Genomic DNA, 22513 nt, shown 5'->3' with positions numbered 1-22513 from the left:
GACAATTAAAACAACTGATTGGCTACTGTTTCTAAGATATTTAAGTTTTTACATTTTATGTCTATGTATATTGTGTAGATAGTAGAGTTTTAATCATAAATTGTAAACCTAGGTCTTTTCATGTGTTTATGGTTGCTTTACATGATAATATTTCACCTGTCCTGTTTAAGTAACCCTTTAAAAATCAGCAAAAGGGTTATATAAATAAAATTTATTATGAAACAAAAGGCAAAAAACTATTCTGTACATAGTTTAGTCCTATTCAGTGTCTACTCGGCGCTTCTTGGCTTGTCTCTTGTATTCATTAAATGGAGCATCTCTTGTCACTGTCCAGCAATAGTCTGCAAGCATTGATGGGCTCCATTTGCCCTGATAGCGTTTCTCCATTGTTGCAATGTCCTGGTGAAATCGCTCGCCGTGCTCGTCGCTCACTGCTCCACAGTTCGGTGGAAAAACATCTAGATGAGAGTGCAAAAAATGTATCTTTAGTGACATGTTGCAACCAAGGCTTTTGTATGCCTTGAGGAGGTTTTCCACCAACAACCTGTAGTTGTCTGCCTTGTTGTGTCCGAGAAAATTTATTGCCACTAACTGGAAGGCTTTCCATGCCGTCTTTTCCTTGCCACGCAGTACATGGTCAAATGCATCATCTCGAAGAAGTTCACGAATCTGAGGACCAACAAAGACACCTTCCTTTATCTTAGCTTCACTTAACCTTGGACATTTTCCATGGAGGTACTTGAAAGCTGCTTGTGTTTTGTCAATGACCTTGACAAAGTTCTTCATCAGACCCAGCTTGATGTGTAAGAGTGGTAACAAAATCTTCCTTGATTCAACAAGTGGTGGATGCTGAACACTTTTCCTCCCAGGCTCCAATGACTGTTGGAGTGGCCAATCTTTCTTGATGTAGTGGGAATCTCTTGCACGACTATCCCATTTGCAGAGAAAACAGCAGTACTTTGTGTATCCAGTCTGCAGACCAAGCAAGAGAGCAACAACCTTCAAATCGCCACAAAGCTGCCACTGATGTTGGTCATAGTTTATGCACCTCAAAAGTTGTTTCATGTTGTCATAGGTTTCCTTCATATGGACTGCATGACCAACTGGAATTGATGGCAAAACATTGCCATTGTGCAGTAAATCAGCTTTAAGGCTCGTCTTCGATGAATCAATGAACAGTCTACACTCATCTGGATCGTGAACGATGTTGAGGGCTGCCATCACACCATCGATGTTGTTGCAGGCTACAAGATCACCTTCCATGAAGAAGAATGGGACAAGATCCTTTTGACGGTCATGGAACATGGAAACCCTAACATCACCTGCCAGGAGATTCCACTGCTGTAGTCTGGAGCCCAACAGCTCTGCCTTACTCTTGGGTAGTTCCAAATCCCTGACAATGTCATTCAGTTCACCTTGTGTTATGAGGTGTGGTTCAGAGGAGGAGGATGGGAGAAAATGTGGGTCCTGTGACATTGATGGTTCAGGACCAGAAGTTTCATCCTCTTCCTCTTCCTTGTCTGACTCAAGTGAGAATGATTCTGGTACATCAGGAACCGGCAGTCCTTCTCCGTGGGGTACTGGGCGTATAGCTGATGGAATGTTTGGATAATGCACAGTCCACTTTTTCTTCTTTGACACACCTTTCCCAACTGGAGGCACCATGCAGAAGTAACAATTGCTGGTATGATCTGTTGGCTTTCTCCAAATCATTGGCACTGCAAAAGGCATAGATTTCCTTTTCCTGTTCAACCACTGGCGAAGATTTGTTGCACAAGTGTTGCAGCATATGTCTGGGGCCCACCTCTTGTCCTGATCTCCAATTTTGCAGCCAAAATAAAGGTGATAGGCTTTCTTAACCATAGTGGTTATACTGCGCTTTTGTGATGCAAAAGTCACTTCACCACAAACATAGCAGAAGTTATCTGCCCTGTTCACACAGGTACGAGGCATCTCTGCTCACTTTGGCTAAACAGAAATGTGTCCCTTTGCAAAATCAAACACTGACAAATAAGAGAGCACGACAGTGTATGATTTCTAGAGCTGATATAAGGCAATTTGTTCAGCAGAGTGATGTAAGCTTCGTTATGATTGCATCATCCATGACTTCTAGGAATAACATGATGCAATTCATATCATGTATGACGCAATACCAGCTTCAGATTGCATCATTCATTGTTTTGCCTAAAAAGCAAGTACTGTCCAAACCCAGTCATAGATTTATTCATAGATCCAGTCAAAGATGTATTTTAGTCATTTCTGGTTTAAATTGAGATCCCTTCCTTTTATAACTCACTTATCCTCCGCCATTCCCAAGTCAAGGGTTGTATATACTGACCCAATACATATCTTGAAACTAGAGCCAATCAACAATTATAAGCATCATTTTCGTTCTCAGTGACCCAGAATTAGTAAAGTTTGACTACATTTATTTCAGAAGCATTTTGGCTGTAGAGCAGTGTAATTAGTAACAATGGTCAATGAGGGTCTGGCTGGAGAATCTTGCCCGCATGCTCGGGGTTCTGCTGATCGCCATATTTGGGGTCGGGAAGGAATTTTCCTTCAGGGTAGATTGGCAGAGGCCCTGGAGGTTTTTCGCCTTCCTCCGCAGCATGGGGCAGGGGTCGCTTGCTGGAGGATTCTCTGCAACTTGAAGTCCTTAAATCATGATTTGGGGACTTCAACAGCTGAGTCAAGAGAGAGAATTATTCCAGGAGTGGGTGGGTCAGCTTCTGTGGCCTGCATCATGCGGGAGGTCAGACTAGATGATCATAATGGTCCCTTCTGACCTTAAAGTCTATGAGTCTATGAGAAATGATCATGTGAAACAGAAATTTTTCAAGTGGTAGTCCACATAGATTCCACTTGGTGTGAATGTGCCCCATGTGTGCAAGATTGCTATCACATTCATTGAGCAAGTGTATACCAAGAATAGAATCTGTATGGATGACACATCTCAATGAATGGGCGGGTGTACAGTAAGATAAATAACCATTCTTACCAAATTCTATGGAGAATTATCTGTGGAGAATTTTTTCAGAAATCTGTGTGACTTTCCCATCCCAAAACAAACCCATGTAAGATGCTTATATATAAATTAATAAATCTGGAGGAATCTGGCTTCGGGAGTGGAGGGGACAACCCTCAAAAGTTTGGGGATCGCTGGTGTAGACAATGGAAAAGAATCTTACACTTTGTGTATTCACATCAGCTGCAACTGAAGTGTTCTCTAAGTGCTCCATATAATTTTAACACCAGATAGCAGATGATTAACATGCCAGCTAACTTTTTGCTAGTATTTGCTGCATAAATGCTGATCTACCACCTGGAGCCTTTAAAAAGTGTGATCGGTTGTTAAATAATATCATACTGTTACTGAGATACCAGCTAAACAACATCATAAACGCTGTCTATTCTGCATTCCTTATCCACCCAGAATTCTCAATTAAGTCTCTAGGAGTTCTGGGTATATGTGGACTGCAGGATGAGGCCCTAGGTAAACCTTAAAGCCAGATTCATAACCTGAAACCACCTTCAGTAATTGAAGCTAGTAATGTACACAGAACCGAAGAAAAGTTTATTTTATTTTAAATTGTTACCAATATCGTACACTACTGGAGTTTTCCTTGGGTTTGTTTGACATGCAGAAGCTGATCTTTTTCAGGAAGGCAAAAGAAATGAAAGGGAAACATTAGAGATAGAGCTGTGTAAAACTTTTGTGGTAAAACCCAAAGCAGAAGTTAAACCTTAAATTTAGGTCTGTGAACCTGGGCTGATGACTATTTTTATGGTAAAACCTTGCAAAACGGAGTGATATTGCATGATTATTGAAACAGTAAGCTGCTCATGTCAGGGACTGTCTTTTGCTATGTGGAAGCTAGAAGTGCCTAGTGCAATGAAGCTCTGATTTTAATTTAGGTTTTCATCTGAGACCTTGAGAAATGTGAGGTTTTGGATCAGTTTTGCTTTGAGTTTTTGGTTCCATTGACTCCCAGAACATTTAGTGTGAAGTTTTGAGTAGTTTCACCCAAAACTAAGAAGTACTAGAGCAGGTAGACATTTTTTTTCCAAAGGAAACGGCTCTTTGTTGAAAAGCAGACCTTTTACAGTTTTTATTTGTTTAAAAAAAAAATCTCTAAATTTTTGTTTTCTTCACATTTTTTGCAACATTTCTTATCCAAATGTCTATCAAAATTATCACTGAAATTTTATGGAAACTGATAAATTAAAACAGTTTGAAAATTTTAATAATGTTGACAATAAAAAGTTTTGTGAAAAATTTCATGGAAAATGCAAAATGGGTCTGTTGAACCCTGCAAAACGGAAACCCCTTCAAATGACCCGCTCACAGCCTCTCAAGTTCCTAACATCCACTCCCATTCAGGTATAGTGATGCAGCAAGGATCAACTTAAAGAGATGTATAAGAAATCCAAAGTGTGGATGATAGTGGGTTTTGAATTACGGTGCTTCCCATAATATTTCTTTGATGAAGCACTTGAATATAGACCCTGTGGAAGGATGGTTTCAAAAACAGATACTATAATTCAGCAGGAAACTAAATGGTGATAATGTGTTCTCATGGCACACACAAACCTATATGTCTAGTATCTTTATATTTTAAAAATACTAGTACAGTAACTCCTCACTTAAAGTCGTCCCGGTTAACGTTGTTTCGTTGATGACCAATTAGAGAACATGCTCGTTTAAAGTTGCACAATGCTCCCTTATAACATTGTTTGGCAGCCGCCTGCTTTGGCCACTGCTTGCAGGAAGAGCAGCCCCTTGCAGCTAGCTGTTGGGGGCTTGGAACCAGGGTGGGCTGGCAGCCCCCCATCAGTTCCCCATTCCCCTAAGTTCCCTGTGCGGCAGCCACCCAGCAGGCTATCAATTGCCAGCAGTTCACTGTCCCTCCCCCCACTGCCATGTGCTGCTCCTGCCCTCTGCCTTGGAGCTGCTCCCAGGAGCCTCCTGCTTGCTGTGCAGGGGGGGGAACAAGGGGGCTAATGTCAGGGTGTCCCCCTCATCCCTGCTCCTGCACCCCGCTTACCCCTTCTCCATATAGAGCAGGGTGGGGACATGGCAGGGATCAGGATGGATGGAGGTTACTGGCTGCAGCTGTTGTCTCAACTTCCTGATCTACTTAAAAAGGCAGTGTACATAGAGTGGTGTCAGCGTACTTAAACGGGCAATGTGCATCTCTCTCTCTCACACAGGGTGTGTATCTCTGTCTCTGTCTGCCATGCTGTCTGCTCTCCCTCCATTCGTGCTTCCTTGTAGAGTGTGAGGCTACATTAGCAACATGTTAACCCTTGAGGGCTCAGACAATTGCTAGTTCATTATTTAGAAATATCCCATCCTCTTCCACCCTCTAACTTCACCACCTCATTCAAGCTTCACAATCATCATTGCTGTGTATAGTATTAAATTGTTTGTTTAAAATTTATACTGTGTGTGTGTGTGTGTGTGTATATATAGACAAATATAGTTTTTTGTCTGGTGAAAAAATTTTCCCTGGAACCTAACCTCCCCCTATTTACATTAATTCTTATGGGGAAATTGGATTCTCTTAACATCGTTTCGCTTAAAGTTGCATTTTTCAGGAACATTAACTACAACGTTAAGCGAGGAGTTACTGTATTGTACAGAGCAAACATATGGGCAGTTGGATTTTAATAACTAGTAGTTAGCATTTAAAATAAGCTTAAGAGACCATCTCTTGAGCTACATTGTATTATTACATCATATTTACGTGTGAATTCCCATTGTGGAATCCACTTTTGGAACCTCTGTGTGAATAGAATCGAAATTACACAGTTTATCCTGACAGGAAAGCCAACTAAATCTGAAGGGGAATCAGAGTCTTGTATTACAGTCCTCCTATGCAAGAAAATTATCATCATTTTCTTAATAAACTAAATACTTTTCTACCTTGCAGAACTCAAATCATCACCGCTCATCAGAGCTCATGTTCCAATTACTGTGAAGTATTTAAGAAAACGGTGTCCAAATTAATTCTAGTTACTTTCTTGTGGTAGTACTCAGGGTTTATATCTATACATTAATGTGAAAGGCTTTTCATATAGTGGAGAACATTCTTTAGCACCTCTTACTATTCCGGTAGAGTCCAACTCTGCCAACTTAGCTGCATGAGTAACTTTACTTGCTTGAGTAGTTCCACTGGGATGAACGGGACTACTTTCACAGGTGGAATGACTCATGTGACTAAGCGTTTGCAGGATTGCGGTGTATAGCAAATAACCTTGGAAAGTCCATAGTAAATGTAATGGAACCACAAATGTCTCTTTTTGTTGGCAAGAAATTCAAAAGAGTAAAACAGATTTAAGTAATTGCTTCAGATTTCAGGCTCTGGGTTCTTGCACTCACAAGTAAACCACTGTATGCACAGACTTCTAAATCTCACAGGCTTGGATGGAACAGCATATCCATTCCTTTGGAGTTTTTATGTTACAAGAGAGTCCTAATGAAGACTAATGTTAGGGGATTTTTTTGAGAAAGTTTAATTGGGGGTTGAGTTTTATTTGAGGTTGTTGTGGGTTAACTGCTGATTTTAATTGGATTCTCTTTCTCAGTATCTGTCAAAGACTCTTAAGACAATAGATAGGCATTGTTTATTTATTTGCTTATTTGTATATATTGCATTTATTTGGTTTATACATCAAATAAATGAAAATGCACTTCATGGGCTAAATTTTTTGCTGGTGTAAATTTATCCATAATATGTTTGTAAATCACACCAGCAGAGAATTTGGCACTACAGTAGAACCTCAGAGTTACAAACACCGGAGTTACGAACTGACCAGTCAATCACATACCTCATTTGGAACTGGAAGTACACAATCAGGCAGCAACAGAGATGAAAAAAAAAAAGCAAATACAGTACAACACTGTGTTAAACGTAAACTACTAAAAAAATAAAGGGAAAGCAGCATTTTTCTTCTGCATAGTAAAATTTCAAAACTGTATTCAGTCAGTCAGTTGTAAACTTTTGAAAGAGCCACCATAACATTTTGTTCAGAGTTACAAACATTTCAGAGTTATGAACAACCTCCATTCCCGAGGTGTTCGTAACTCTGAGATTCTACTGTATATTCTTAGGATGTGTGCTTGCTGGTTTTTGGCTGTGACTAAAGTCTGCTGCAAATACTTGTGTAAAGAATAATGTAAGGGAAGTGGACATAAAGGCCCCAACTTTGGAATGCCTCTGTTCAGCAAGGCACATAAGATTACGTTTAACTTTATGCACATGCTTAAGTGCTTTCTTGAATAAGGACCAAAATTATTATTGCTAAAGACTGACTGACTGACTGTCTGTGCATCTTATGAATTGTGCCCATGATCATGGTATCTGGTGGTGGTATCACGATTCATGATGGCGTGTCATGTCTGACATGTGCATCTTCCAAAATGAAAGTACACCCTGTGAGAATGTGTGTACTCTTTCTTCAAATTTGGTGGGAGAGGGTTTAGGGAAAGGTTCTAGGAGGAGCTGTGTAGTGAAGCAAAGATGAAGACAGTGTAGCTTCAGGGATAATATTGTTTTTCTTTTTTCACTTAAGTCTGGTATTCAGTGATTGCAAAAAGTGGCCCTTTCTGTGATTCTTTGCTGTTATTACATGACATAAACTATTTCCAAACTGACTATCAAATATGCATTTTCAGTCCTCTTCTCTTTAACTCAAAGACAGGCACTCACTTTGTGGTCTAACTGTTGAATGCAACAAGTTGTAACTGGTCCATGAAATTAAAATTCCCTCTCAAGAGTGAGTCTTGTGGAGGTACTCTTAAGCTGTGTTATTTGTTGTAGTGCTATATATGCAAACACTCATCAGTATTCAGCTAGAAAAGCCTAAATATACAAAAACAATTTTAAAAAAACCCTTTGACTGTCTAAAATGTACTAGATACCTTTTCAAAAAAAATAATTCTTCCTCTGGATCTCTTTTTTTTGTCAGCCAGTTTTATAGGGCATTTGGTGAATGGTGGGAAAGCATCTGCTCCATTCCCATTAAAAAACAAAACTTCCTTTGATGGCTTAAAATGCAAATATACATTTAAATAAAGTTAATTTCCTTCACCAGAGAAACATCTTTGTCTATCTGGATACCCTACTGGCCATTCCTGTAACTGGCATTTTTGTTGGCAGTCTCAGTGTAGAGATCAGAGTTTGAATGGGCATGGAAAATGAACATCCCTCAAGATCTGCATTGCAGTGCAGGGGGAATGCAGGGAAGCTTGCTGTCCATCATGTACCTTTTCTATGGGTGAACCCCCCCTCTCTCTCGTGTGTGTGTGTGTGTGTGTGTACATATATATATATATAATAAACTGCATGGAATAGTCTGCCTGGATCTAGGGTTAAAATATAATAACATGCATTTTTCTTTTTTCTTTTTCTTTTTTTTTCTTTTCTTTCTCTGTAGGTATGGGAAAATTGTATCCACAAAGGCAATTCTTGACAAAAACACAAATCAGTGCAAAGGTATGTGCAAAGAGTCCTCCAGATGAGTTCGGTGTCTGTTTGGCTGATTGACTGGTATTCCATCCGCCAAGGTTTGGGCTCCGACTGTGCAATCAGCACAATGTACAGTATATTGCAAACATATTTAATAATGCCAGTGCTCTGAGTTGTATTTTCCAGTAACATTGCTCATTAATTTTTTTCATTAACAAACAAAATGAAAATCGCAAATCAGAACAAGTATCAAATTGCTTTGGTAGAAAAGTAAATTACCTTCTAACCACATAGTGTTGTCTGATTTGAATGATATCATCAGTGATGCAAATTGATTTCCTATATAAAAATGAGAAACCCTTGGGAAAACTTTCCCAAGCAAAACCTGGCTTAATTTTTCTATTCTAGAATGTCTCAGACTACATTATTGGAAGAAGAAAATATGCACTGTGGCACAACATTGATCATAAAATTGTGACATAGTGATATGAAAATGATTTCTCTTACTCTTGCAGTTTTGCATTTTTAATTTCTCTGGTAATATTTCAAAATATTCTCTGTTTTTTAGTGAAATACAATGTGTACTGTGGAGATATGATGTTTGCATGGGTCTATATCTTTGTCTAGATAGATATATACAGAGATTTCTGAAGACTAGAATTATTATCTGTAATCAGTCTGAAGGTCCATCTTTTCCATGGGTGGGACTTTCACTTTACTGGAGTGTTGGTTCTCACAGTGGAGTCCACTTCCCTGAAGGATAAAATTGTAATTCCATAGCTAGTGAACTGCAGAATCTTTGTGCACTAATGTCTAACTGGATTTGTCTCACATGAAGTGGATTGTGGACAGCAAGCATTTTCTATGTAGCCCTGGTAAGAAAAGGACTGTGGCATCTTTATCATAGAATCATAGAATATCAGGGTTGGAAGGGACCTCAGGAGGTCATCTTGTCCAACCCCCTGCTCAAAGCAGGACCAATCCCCAACTAAATCATCCCAGCCAGGGCTTTGTTAAGCCTGATCTTAAAAACCTCTAAGGAAGGAGATTCCACCACCTCCCTAGGTAACCCATTCCAGTGCTTCACCACCCGCCTAGTGAAAAAGTTTTTCCTAATATCCAACCTAAACCTCCCCCACTGCAACTTGAGACCATTACTCCTTGTTCTGTCATCTGGTACCACTGAGAACAGTCTAGATCCATCCTCTTTTGAACCCCCTTTCAGGTAGTTGAAAGCAGCTATCAAATCCGCCCCCTCATTCTTCTCTTCTGCAGACTAAACCATCCCAGCCTCTCCTCATAAGTCATGTGCTCCAGCCCCCTAATAGTTTTTGTTGCCCTCCGCTGGACTCTTTCCAATTTTTCCACATCCTTCTTCTAGTGTGGGGCTCAAAACTGGATGCAGTACTCCAGATGAGGCCTCACCAATGTCGAATAGAGGGGAATGATCACGTCCCTCGATCTGCTGGCAATGCCCCTACTTATACAGCCCAAAATGCCGTTAGCCTTCTTGGCAACAAGGGCACACTGTTGACTCATATCCAGCTTCTCATCCACTGTAACCCCTAGGTCCTTTTCTGCAGAACTGCTTCCTAGCCATTCGGTCCCTAGTCTGTAGCGGTGCATGGGATTCTTCCGTCCTAAGTGCAGGACTCTGCACTTGTCCTTGTTGAACCTCATCAGATTAAGGTAGCAAACTAAGTGAAATATAAGGTTAGTGATGAGATAAGGTGAGAAGAGGTGAAATATGGAAGGAAACTTGAGAAAAAGTGAGAAGGGGCAAAATCCTGCCAGTATTACAAAAGTGTGCTTAGTAACTGGCAGAAGAAGCAGATGGAGTTTTTTCCTATAACCCATGCAGCAGCAGTACTGGATAGCCACACAAGGGTATATTAGGAATGGGGACTGAAATTCTACCCTGACAAAACACCACAGTCCCCAAAAGGCATGGTTTGCCACCAGGTGCATGTAGTCAGACTCTAGGACTCATTGTAAACATGCTATGCTGGGCTGCATATGCAAGATGGGGTGCTTGCTGCTGCTTTAAAATTAACAGCAGTGTCTGTCTCATCAAGCAATCTGACAACATGGTGCCTTATGTTCAGCACTGCACCACCGTTCTCACCAATCTTTTGGAAATAATGATGGGCTATAATCCAAGGAAAGGATGTGGCTGAAAAATACGTACAAAAATGTGCAGGGGAAGAGGATGCTGAGAGACAGAAAGAAGAGAATGGAGGGAATTCACCTTCTCTTTCTCGGGTTTGGGGCTGTTTCATTTTGTATTCTGCTATATCACAACAATAGGTGCTATGTAATAATGAGAATTTAATAAGGTTTGTTTTCACTATAGTTTACAGCAAGGAAAAAGTGAGACACATTTGTTCATATTTTAGAGGAAAGATCTTTATGGCATGAGTAATACAATTGAATGATCAGAAACATGGACTTATTTACAGTAGATGGCATGGAGATGGCAAATGTGGTAAGGATGAACATTTTGCTTATTTAAATACAGTTCATTCCTCTTTGGCAAAACAAACTTCCTAAAGGTGCAAAAATGAGATGGCCAGTCAAGTAGGCACACCAGTCTGTAATGTAGGTGGTGTACCATTAAATATAAAGGGAGTGATTATAGTCAAATTTGAGAGTGGTGGAAGTCATCTTGTGATTTTAAGACTCAGAAACATATTTCAATGCCATTTGAAATTTGGCCAAATTACAGCATTGGTTTTGAAAACTATAACCTCCAAATAAAGAGTTCACATAACAGCAAAAAGAAGATAATTTTAAGAAATTGCATAGGTAACAATGAGATTCCTCACAGATCCATTGAGAGAGAATGCTCTGTCTAACTGGAAGTGTTAGGTGTATCCTTTTCCAACAATGAGGAAAACAGATTGAAATTTGGTTTGACTTATTCTTCAAACATTCTTCTGTCTGTAAAAATTCACTTGCACCATGTTAAGGACTAGTGTTATCAAAACATTTTTTTTTCTGGTGAGGGTTAAACAGTCAGATCCAAGGAAACATATATTCCAAGATAGTTCACTAGGGAAACCTTTTGACGTATTCTTTCATTTCAAGATTGTTCTTCTTGGGTATCATACACACTGAGGCATAGCAGCAGCAACAATCATTCTGTAATAGAACAGTATATTAAAAAAAAACAACAACAAAAAACCCAAGCACAGCCATGACAAAGTGGCCAAAAATCACTGAACAAAACAGGGAACAATCACATATGGAGCGTAATGAAAAATGGACATATGATTCATTCAGATGTTCAAACACAAAAGCCTGATGACACCTAATGTACAAGTTGGAGAATTTTTGCTGTTTTTGCTTTTCTTTCCATGCATTTGCCTTCTGGGTCTAGCGTATTTGCTGATTTTAAAAGTCAGGGAAAATTATGTAAGAGAAGCATTAATCTTAAATGCATAGACTCTTCCCTTTGCAGGGTTTTTTCCTCCAACTGGCTCGCCTTTGATAGGCTTACGTGTTTAGAGCAGAGGGAATGAGTAATGGATGTTTCACAGTACAGTTTCCATACCTCATAGCAATGGAATACAGAACAGTTAATCTGCCAAATATACAAGCCCATTCCTTAATGTATGAATTACTGTCATCTGCATCTGCCCTTGCAGACTCTTTAATGGTGTGCATACAGATTTACTTCCTAGTTTAATCAGGAGCTCACATTGTCTTGGGCATTTCATAAGCACCTTAAAAGATGAACCATGGGAGAATGACCAGACGTCTTAATTCCTACCTATGGGGATCATTCAGTTTTATGAAATAAAAACCATGAAATGCAGTAGCTTCTAGAAGACAGACACTTCAACCTGAGACTTCATTTTACAGAATAGAGTGCCTGCCTTGATTTAATGAGTGGCAGTGTTTTGTCTTTGGAGGGAAATCACAGAGACTTCATATGTAATTGTCATACTTCATAGAATATCAGGGTTGGATGGGTCCTCAGGAGGTCATCTATTCCAACCCCCTGCTCAAAGCAGAACCACTCCCCAGACAGATTTTTGCCCCAAATGGCCCCCTCAAGGATTGAACTCACAACCCTGGGTTTAGCAGGGTCATTGCTCAAACCACTGAGCTATTCCTCCCCCCTTCACTGAAACCTCTTTCTTTTCCAGAAACCTATTGCTAGATACTACTCATTCATATTTAAAAGGCAAAAGTTTGGATTACAAACATGCTTTCATAGAGGTTTCTTAAAGTTTAAGGTCAGAAGAGAACATCTAGTCTGCCCTCCTGTATATCACAGGTCATTCAGCTACAGCCAGTTACCTCTGTATTGAGCCCAACATTCAAAGCCCATTGAGTCTTTTCATATATACATTTATCTTTCTTGTGTATAGAAAAGGGTGACCTTGTTGCCCTAGCCACAGGGCTGCCACAAGAGTAGAGAGGCAATGAGCAGGAAGTGATATGGTGATGCCAACTACCTCTGCACCGATATTGGTATGTCTTATCTTAAATTTAATTATGTGGGACTATTCATGTGCTTAAGTACCCTCATGAACTGAAACCTAATGTATATGAGGTGCTCGGATGCTCCTTAGAAGCATCTGGATAGGTATGTATGTAATATATTGTATAGATCTGTAAACTGAGACAGTAACCTATTTTACAGCTGGACTCTGAAGATTAATGCTCTTACGTCACTTTGAAAATATGTATTGCTGTATCCATGCTTTGTATTTATTTATTATTATTGTGTTACCATATTTAAAGTGAAGGAGTTTGGCTCAGAATAGCAGCAACATGGAGCAGGCCCATGTGAAATCATATTCTAGTGAAGAAAGCAGCTAAGCTCCGTGGACAGCTCTTTAGATAATAAATTTTATTTATTGGGAATAGCACAAACTGAAATAAGTGTGCTCTATTAGTTATGATTCTCAGAACTGCCATTCTGAGAGAGAGAGAGAGAGAAAGAAAATCCAGTAAAGTGGTTCTATGCCTGTTCACTGATGTAAACTCCATACACCGGGAGGGCATGCTCAGCATGCATGGGGGAGAATGGCTCTCATGGACAGGAAATAATTTGTAAGACACATTTATTTAATTTTGAAACCATATGCTTATATATATTTTAGATAGCTGGATACATAATGAATGTGGTGATTTTACAGTCCTAGTTCTTTTTAAAATAATGTTCCATACCATCAGTGAGATAAGAATCTACATGTTGTTAAAATGTAGGGATATGTAGCATTTTAATGTTAGGGTTTTCATGGAAGTGAGGGATCTGACAGGGCTGGCTAGAGGATGAGTGTTGGCAGGCACGCTGCAAGTTTCTCTGCACGGCTCTGCTATTCCATCTCAGTTCTGACGTGTGGCAGCCCTTGCTTACTCAGTCTTGGGCCTCTTGAGCAGAGACTGCAAATTATGCTGAGATATGCCAAGCTTTTTAGGCAAGCAAGGATAGAAGTCCTAGAGTTGAAAGGGTAATGCCTTAACCCATTGTGTCACATAGTCCCAAGTTCAGCCATATTACTGATAGTTTTCCTTGTATTGTATGACAAATTTTATATTTATATTCTTTATAAAACCCAATTCTGTCAACCCCAAAAATGCAGATTGGCTTTAAAATGAGGAGGTTTTTTTTGTTTGTTAAATAATACGTTTTGGGTTGTTATTTGCCTTCTGGTTTCTAAGCCTCTTCTCAAGCTTTTCTTCCCAACCATGGGGGCTAGAAACTTTGTTTTAAAATGAAATCTAAGATTCTCATGTAATCACACGAATCTGGGTGCCTAGTCCCTAAGAAACACACCAAATACTTGAAATTAAATCACAAGAATTGCGAACTCTGAAAACAGTACTGATTTGCTCTAAAGGAAATAGTGATAAATATTTTCCTTGAATAAAAACAGTTCCTGGCATCCAGCTATATTATTTGAAGTCGGAGAGTGTGCAAACTTGAAGGCAATATTTTATTAATTACTATTGTCCTTGAACCAAATTTGTATCAAGATAAATAAACTGTTGGTCTGCTTTTTCAAAGGATCTTAGGATGCTCAGCTCTCCTTGATTTTGGTATTCGGTAGCTCTGAAAATCAGATCTTCTGTCAATCTTTATCCTCCCTCAATGTATGTGCGTCACTACACACTGTGGATGCTCAAGACCTGACTACCCTCTACTGGCTGCAATATTTGTGTTATAAGGCCTGAAAAAGCCCCCTGAAGTCAATGGCAGTCTTTCTGTTGACTACACTTTGTTTTGAAGTAGGCCCATAAATCCTAATACAGGGTAGTCAATTATTTTTGCTCAAGGTCCAAATTTCTTGGTTAAGGTATAGTCAAGGTGCAGACTCCAAAGAAAATAATAATAAAAAATAACAATAATGCTAATATGTAAATAAAAAGATTTTGGGGTCCGTTCAAAAGCATCTGGCCATCCAGATTTGACCTGTGGTCCGCCTGTTGATGACCCTGTCCTAATACAACTCCACAAGTTTGACTATTTAACAATAACCTGGGTGATTTGCAAATGGGATCTGACTGAGGATGCCCTAGCTGGGTTAATTAACTTGGAGATGAGAGAGAAGAGATAGGTGGGGTAATATCTTTTATTGGACCAACTTCTGTTGGTGGAAGGTGCATGCTTTGAGAATTGTTCTTCAGGTCTGGGCCAAAAAAAGAAGCTGGCCCAATAAAATATATTACCTTACCTACCTTGTCTCTCTGATCTCCTGGGACCAACACAGCTACTACAACACTGCAGATAACTTGGAGACGGCAGTTCATATTTGTACATTTATAAACGCTTCCAAAGTTATCACTAATGGAACTAAAAGGGGTTTCCATGAATAGTTCTGAACTTCTTACTGTACCTATATGATGGCAGCACTGGTTGTTTTCATCCCATTGCAAAGACTGTGATGGAGAAACACCCTCCAACATGTCTGCAAAGTATTACCTCTCATTTGTTGCAGCTCATGCCAGACACAATTCTTGACTGTATTTAAAGTCTGTCCTGTTTTAAGTCAATCCTGTCAAATTTGTGTATTGGGTTTAAGGTCAAGTCTTCTAGAGAGGAAACGCCGCCTTAATTAGTTCTCCAGACTCTCTTATTTAAATATTTTTTTTGCCATTTAGGAGAATATTTCCTGGGTCATTATCCCATGATAAATGAACAGATAAATGACCTAAAAAGTGTTTTCCATAAGGACCCCAAGATGCTCAACTATGCTGTGGTATATCATTTTATCCTTGATTACTTCAGTTTTTTAATTTGTTGAATACCAGTTCCAGAATTGTAACCCCAAATCATTGATGAATAAACCAATCATTTATCATCCTGTCATAGATGTTAAAAATCAGTTTTCTGTTCATATTTGTTACTGTGGTCCATATAACCCTCAGTCAGTCTCCTGGTGTCCATTTCAAAAGGGTTTTGGCAAAGAGTAATTTTTCTGTATGTCTGCTGGTGTCAAGAGTGATTTGTAAACATTTGCTTTGTCCCATAGGCTGTTAGCAGAAGTCTTAAAGAGGATTTTTTCAATACTAGTTCATGGTTAGCTGGGTTAAAATCTTCTGAGACTACAATTGCTTTTTCCCCATCCTACAGAATCAATTTGCTTAGCTTGGACTTTATGATCTTTTCTCATGGCATGTTGCTGGATCCCATGGCTTATATAAAAACCTATTTATCTGATCTGTGATTACTTGAAGCAGGTCATGCCTCCCAGTATCAATGCTCATTTGCTTATCCTAAACCCATTTTTTCCAAAGGTTTTGGATGTTTCTAAAAATATGCAAGAAAATACGGTTCTGCTGTGGAAGCAGAATCCTGTCGTTCCATAAGGGGCCATGATCAGCCTTGCTCAACTTCTACTACTTAGCTTGCTTTCACCGCCTTTGTCCTGTTTATTTCGCTCTAGTACGTGTATTTCATTAGATGGTTCATATGTGCGCCAGAACCCCCATACATGCTTGATATAAAGTGACAATTTGCTAACAAACTATACTGATAGACGCTTACTGAATTACAGTTACTCATCGGGAACCATCCTGAATCAGCATCAGTTAATTACAGAATAGCTCAATTTCACTTTTATGATATTCCGACAATCAGAAAAGTAATCATTTTCTATTTTTTTCAATTAATACATTTTCCTGACTTGTTTATAACAGTGGAGCTATTTTAGTCAAGTGAATTAAGTAAATGTTCTCTTTCTCAGTGGGTAATAAACAGAAAGTAAAGCATTAATAGGCATTCCAGCCAGGCCAGCATTTTCATGAGAACTGGTGCACTCTGTTTGGGGCTTCATGCTCAGAGATGACATGGCCATTTTTTGATAACTGTATATAACTGCCTGAGGATGTATATGGGGAATGAGGGAAAAAATCATAACCTTTGGCAGCAAAAACTCACACCTCTATGCCGTGAGCAAAAGAACCACTCCACCAGTTCAGCCAGTACAAAGAGATAAACAGTGTTAATACTCTCATGTATTAATAGCGATAGGGGCCAGTTGTGCTAAACCCAGTACAAACACTTATTAAAAGTCTGGGGCCTCGATTCTCAAAAGACTGGTGTGCATGCTTAACTTGATGCACTGTGAGTCATGCTACTGACTTGAATGGGACTACTCACAGTACATCAAGTTAAGCACACACGTACATCTTTGCGGGATTGGGGCCTAGATTATAACAGGATATAATGAGCTGAAGAATCAAACTGAGGAAGTGGGAGAACTGGAGGATGAGTTGACAGTAAAGCAAGCATATTTTAGCACAATAAGCATTAGTCACAGCTTGCCACCTGCTTTGCCATTATGCAGTGGGTGAAATTCACCCCTGTGCAGAGGGCCCACATGATTTGTATGCATTGCTTAAGGCCCATTTAAGCCTTACTGTGTTGTTGTTTAGGTGGCATTTAAGTGGTGCATAGGCCTGGTGGGACATGAAAATTCAGAGGTGTGTGGTTTTTTTAAAATAATACATTCTTAATTCTTTTTGTTTGCCTTCTTGTTTCTGAGCCTTTGTTATGCTTAGGTCACCTTCTCAAGCTAAATCAACTCTAAATCTAAACTGAAAGGGCTTTCATGCTCATGATTCAGCTTTGTTAACTACAGAATGAAATTTGGTGGGTGAAGTAATATTGAAGCTACCTGTGCCAATACCTAAGATGAAAAATAGTGGGTTTTTTTTTTTAATGCTGGTACATGGTAGAATTTTTTAAAATTTTGAAATTTCAGTGAAAATTCTGAAAAGTGTTGGGAAGCATTTTGACACAATTTCCACATCTTTTTGGATTAGCTGTACAGCTGGTCAATTTTTTAGAAATTTTGGAGCAGGAAAGGAAACAAGTAGAAAAAAAAATCACATTTCCCCCCAGTTTGGGCCACCCGACCACTCTTGAGCCAGGCGGATGTGTCTTCCCGATCAGGGCCCTTAGCCCCTTAAAGGATCCACCATTGACTCCCAGGAGTGGTAGGGGACCCAAACTTGTGGTGGCATCAACGCCCTCCCAAGCTCCCTCAACTCTGAGAGAGCAGAGGCCTCCGCCGGCACCGCAGGAAGTGGCAAAGGCTCCCTACAAGGACAAGCCAGCCACTAAGACCCGCTAGGGGGCAGTGGAGCGCCACCGATCGCCCGAGCCATGGCAGCACTCTCCATCTCCGTGCCGCAGATCTCCGGCGTCGCAGCCCAGATCCTCTGGGGCTCATTCTCGGTCATCAGCACCATGTTCAAGGTCCCTGCCATCTCAATGCGGATCGCCTAGGGGGAGGTGCAGGTCTCCGTACCACCAGCACCATTCACCCTCCCGCCGGTCGTCATATTGGCGCAGATCTCCGTCGCCTGCCCCGTCACAATTCCGGTTCCCCCCGGCCCCAGCACCAGTTCCCTCGATACCGGCAGCAATCCTCCCACTCCAAGCACCGATCTCCGGCAACGATGGTCAGCAGGCTTACACAGGCGTCGACTGCCCTCCCGTGGTCACTGGAAGGGGATTCCTCCAGCGCGGAAGGATGGTTTAGCCCTTCACCAAGACTCTACCGGTTCAGTTGGGCACCTGAAGCTGCATCAATGTCTATAGCGCCGCCTTGGCAGAATGGTCAGTGGAGTGCAATGGCCTTACTGGAGTGCGTGGGGCAAGCCGGTGATTATGATGCCCCCTTCGCACCGCTCGTCTGCCGCCACCTCAGAGCAACAGTTGACGGCACTGGGATCAGTGCATGAAATGCACTTGGAGGTCGGGGTAGAGGAGACAGCGCCTACCCCAAAACTCCCTTCCCCCATGGGGGATGATGCTCCGGGTCCTCCCCCGGTGGTACAGTACTCATCTTTATCCCCAGATGAGGCAGTCGTGGGGCCCTCCGGGGCCAGCCCGCTGGAGAATTTAAAGAACAACAGGCCCTGCTTCAATGGGTGGCCGAGAACTTGGGCCTAGAGGTGGAGAAGATGGCTGAGCAGGTGGTCATGTTGTTTTCAGTGTATTCTCTGCCTCTACCCTGTCCATGTTGCACTACCAGTGCATGACAGGGTCCTGAAAATTGCCCAAGACCCTCTGGCAAAGCCCGTCATTCATCCCTCTCACCTCCAAAAGGGTCAAAAAGAAGTACTTTGTCCCAGCCAAAAGCTTCGAGTACCTTTATACCCACCCACCTCTGGGCTCACTGGTTGTCTCTGTGACCAACGAGAAGGGGAAGCAGGGGCACACCAGTTCAACACCCAAAAATAAAGAGGCCAAAAGACTGTGCCTTTTTGGGAGAAAAAAATTATTTGACAGCCAGCCTGCAATTCCGGGTGGTGAACCACCAGGCCCTCTTGGGCAGATACAATTTTAACTTGTGGGACTCCCGCCATAAGTTCAGGGATTCCCTTCCACAGACTTGGCAGCTAGGGTGCTTGTGTTGGCGGTGGTCATGAGGTGCAGCTCCTCGTTCAAACCGCTGGCCTCTCCCAAGAGATGCATACCTCTATCCAGAACCTCCCATTTAATGGGAATTGACTCTTTTCAGAGTAGACAGATGTGAGGCTACATGGGTTAAAGAACATTCGGGCCACCCTTTGCTCGCTGGGCATGCATATGCAGTTCCAGCTGCCCCTGCTACCAAGGCCTTGGCAGCCTGTCAGGGGTCTGCAAGGAGAAGGGATAGAGACACGAGCTTTAGTCGTCGCCACCCTCCCTCCTCCCCCTTGCCTGCACAGCCCGGTCCGGCAAAGCATCCTGGGGTCCCGAAGTGCTCATTTTTAAGGTACGCTTGAGAGTAATGTCCCAGTCAATTCCCCTGATCCACCTTGTTCTTTCCTCAAACACCTTCATCCCTACTGTTCGGCCTGGTTGTGAGTCACCTTGGACGGCTGGGTGCTGGATATAGTATTTCAGGGTTATATCCTGCAATTTTTGGACGCCCCTCCTTCCCAACTCCCTCTTCCCCGTCCCTCTTCAGGGACCCTTATCATGACCAACTCCTGATTCAAGAGGTCAAGAGCCTCCTGCATCTGGGTTCGGTGGAGGCGGTCCCTCGGGACATGAAGGCAAAAGGGTTCTATTCCCGCTACTTCCTAATCGCGAAAGCAAAAGGGGATGTCAGACTCACTCTGGACCTGTGTCACCTCAATAAGTCTCTCAGAAAGTTGAAGTTTTGCCTGGTCTCCCTGGCCTCCATCATCCCCTCCCTGGATCTGGGAGACTGGTACACCACCCTTGACTTGAAGGATGCTTATTTCCATATTCTAAGGTCACAGACGTTTCCTCTTTGCTTCAACCTTCATGGCTGAGGATGTTAGGGAGATTCCCAAACTTGAGCCATCCTTTGTAGGTGACAAATCTGAGGCATTGTCACAGATTGAAGTGTCATTAGAGGAGGTTTTGAAATTAATTGATAAACTTAACAGTAACAAGTCACTGGGAGCACATGTAATTCACCCAAGAGTTCTGAAAGAACTCAAATGTGAAATTGCAGAACTATTAACTATGACTTGTAACCTGTCCTTTAAATCAGCTTCTGTACTCAATGACTGGAAGACAGCTAATGTAACGCCAATATTTAAAAAGGGCTCTAGAGGTGATCCCGGCAATTACAGATTGGTAAGTCTAACGTCAGTACTGGGCAAATTAGTTGAAACAATAGTAAAGAATAAAATTGTCAGGCACATAGAAGAACATAAATTGTTGGGCAAAAGTCAACATGGTTTCTGTTCTTTGAAGGGGTCAACAAACATGTGGACAAGGGGGATCCAGTGGACATAGTGTATTTAAATTTCCAGAAAGCCTTTGACGGGGTCCCTCACCAAGGGCTCTTACGTAAATTAAGTTGTCATGGGATAAGAGGGAAGATCCTTTCATGGATTGAGAACTGGTTAAAAGACAGGGAACAAAGGGTAGGAATAAATGGTAAATTTTCAGAATGGAGGGGGTAACTAGTGGTGTTCCCCAAGGGTCAGTCCTAGGAACAATCCTATTCAATTTATTCATAAATGATCTGGAGAAAGGGGTAAACAGTGAGGTGGCAAAGTTTGCAGATGATACTAAACTGCTCAAGATAGTTAAGACCAAAGCAAACTGTGAAGAACTTCAAAAAGATCTCACAAAACTAAGTGATTGGGCAACAAAATGGCAAATGAAATTTAATGTGGATAAATGTAAAGTAATGCACATTGGAAAAAATAACCCCAACTATACATACAATATGATGGGGGCTAATTTAGCTACAAGTAATCAGGAAAGAGATCTTGGAGTCATCGTGGATAGTTCTCTGAAGACATCCACACAGTGTGCAGCGGCAGTCAAAAAGCAAACAAGATGTTAGGAATCATTAAAAAAGGGGTAGAGTATCAGATGGAGAATATCTTATTGTCCTTATATAAATCCATGGTACGCCCACATCCTGAATACTGCGTACAGATGTGGTCTCCTCATCTCAAAAAAGAGGTTTAAAACAAATAAAAGGAAATTCTTCTTCACACAGCGCACAGTCAACCTGTGGAACTCCTTGCCTGAGGAGGCTGTGAAGGCTAGGACTATAACAGGATTTAAAAGAGAACTAGATAAATTCATGGAGGTTAAGTCTATTAATGGCTATTAGCCAGGATGGGTAAGGAATGGTGTCCCTAGCCTCTGTTTGTCAGAGGGTGGAGATGGATGGCAGGAGAGAGCTCACTTGATCATTACCTATTAGGCTCACTCCCTCTGGGGCACCTGGCATTGGCAACTGTTGGCAGACAGGATACGGGGCTGGATGGATCTTTGGTCTGACCCAGTATGGCCATTCTTATGTTCTCCATTTCATAGTGGGCGGGCGCCATTTTAAATTCACGGCACTGCCCTTTGGCCTTTCTTGGGCCCCAAGGGTGTTCACAAAGTGTATGTCGCCAGTGGCTACTTACCTGAGACATTGAGGAGTCCAGGTCTTCCCGTATCTTGACAACTGGTTCATCAAGGGTAGGTCTCAGGAGCAAGTTCAGAGGAGCCTTGATCTGGTGTGTTCCACTTGCCATGACATGGGCCTGTTAATAAACGAGAAAAAATCCACCTTAACACTGGTCCAGCAAATAGAATTCATTAGGGCAGTTCTCGACTCCACACAAGCCAGAGCCTTCCTTCCAGAAGAATGTTTTTAGGCCATGTCGGACCTGATCTCCCATGTAAAGAGCCATCCACTCATCACAGCTCATACTTGCCTATGGTTGTTGGGCTACATGGCTACGTGTACATACTTGGTCAGTCATGCCCGGCTCCATCTCTGGCATCTGCAAGCGTGGCTGGCTTCGGTCTACATCCCTAACTAGTACGACCTATACTGGGTAGTCAGGGTGTCGGATCACATCTGGTCATCCCTGGATTGGTGGTTGGACCCCAGGTCGGTATTGGAGGGAGTTCCCTTCGCAACCCCGTCCCCAGCATTGACCCTGGTCTCCGATGCTTCAGACTTGGGCTGCGAAGCCCACCTGGGTGAGCTAAGCACCCAGGGCCACTGGTTGTGGGACAACCTGGCCCTCCAGGTCAATATCAGGGAGCTCAGAGCAGTTCACCTGGCCTGCCAGGCTTTCTTGCCCCACCTTAAGGG

General features: G+C 41.7%; 1 protein-coding gene across 2 annotated transcripts in view; it reads left to right on the top strand.

Moving 5' to 3' along the window:
- Positions 1-22513, top strand: part of RBMS3 (RNA binding motif single stranded interacting protein 3) — a 557223-nt gene that overhangs the window by 144443 nt on the left and 390267 nt on the right. For both annotated transcript variants that reach the window (XM_026649362.2, XM_026649363.2), the window contains one exon: positions 8443-8501. In XM_026649362.2, coding sequence (XP_026505147.1) covers positions 8443-8501 — 59 coding nt within the window. The remainder of the gene's footprint in view (positions 1-8442; positions 8502-22513) is intronic.

The sequence above is a fragment of the Terrapene carolina genome, unplaced genomic scaffold, assembly GCF_002925995.2.
Source record: "Terrapene carolina triunguis isolate 2854851 unplaced genomic scaffold, T_m_triunguis-2.0 Scaffold84, whole genome shotgun sequence".
In the NCBI taxonomy this organism is placed as follows: domain Eukaryota; kingdom Metazoa; phylum Chordata; order Testudines; family Emydidae; genus Terrapene; species Terrapene triunguis.
The sequence above is the reverse complement of the archived record's forward strand: the minus strand, read 5'-3'. Positions and strand labels throughout refer to the sequence as shown.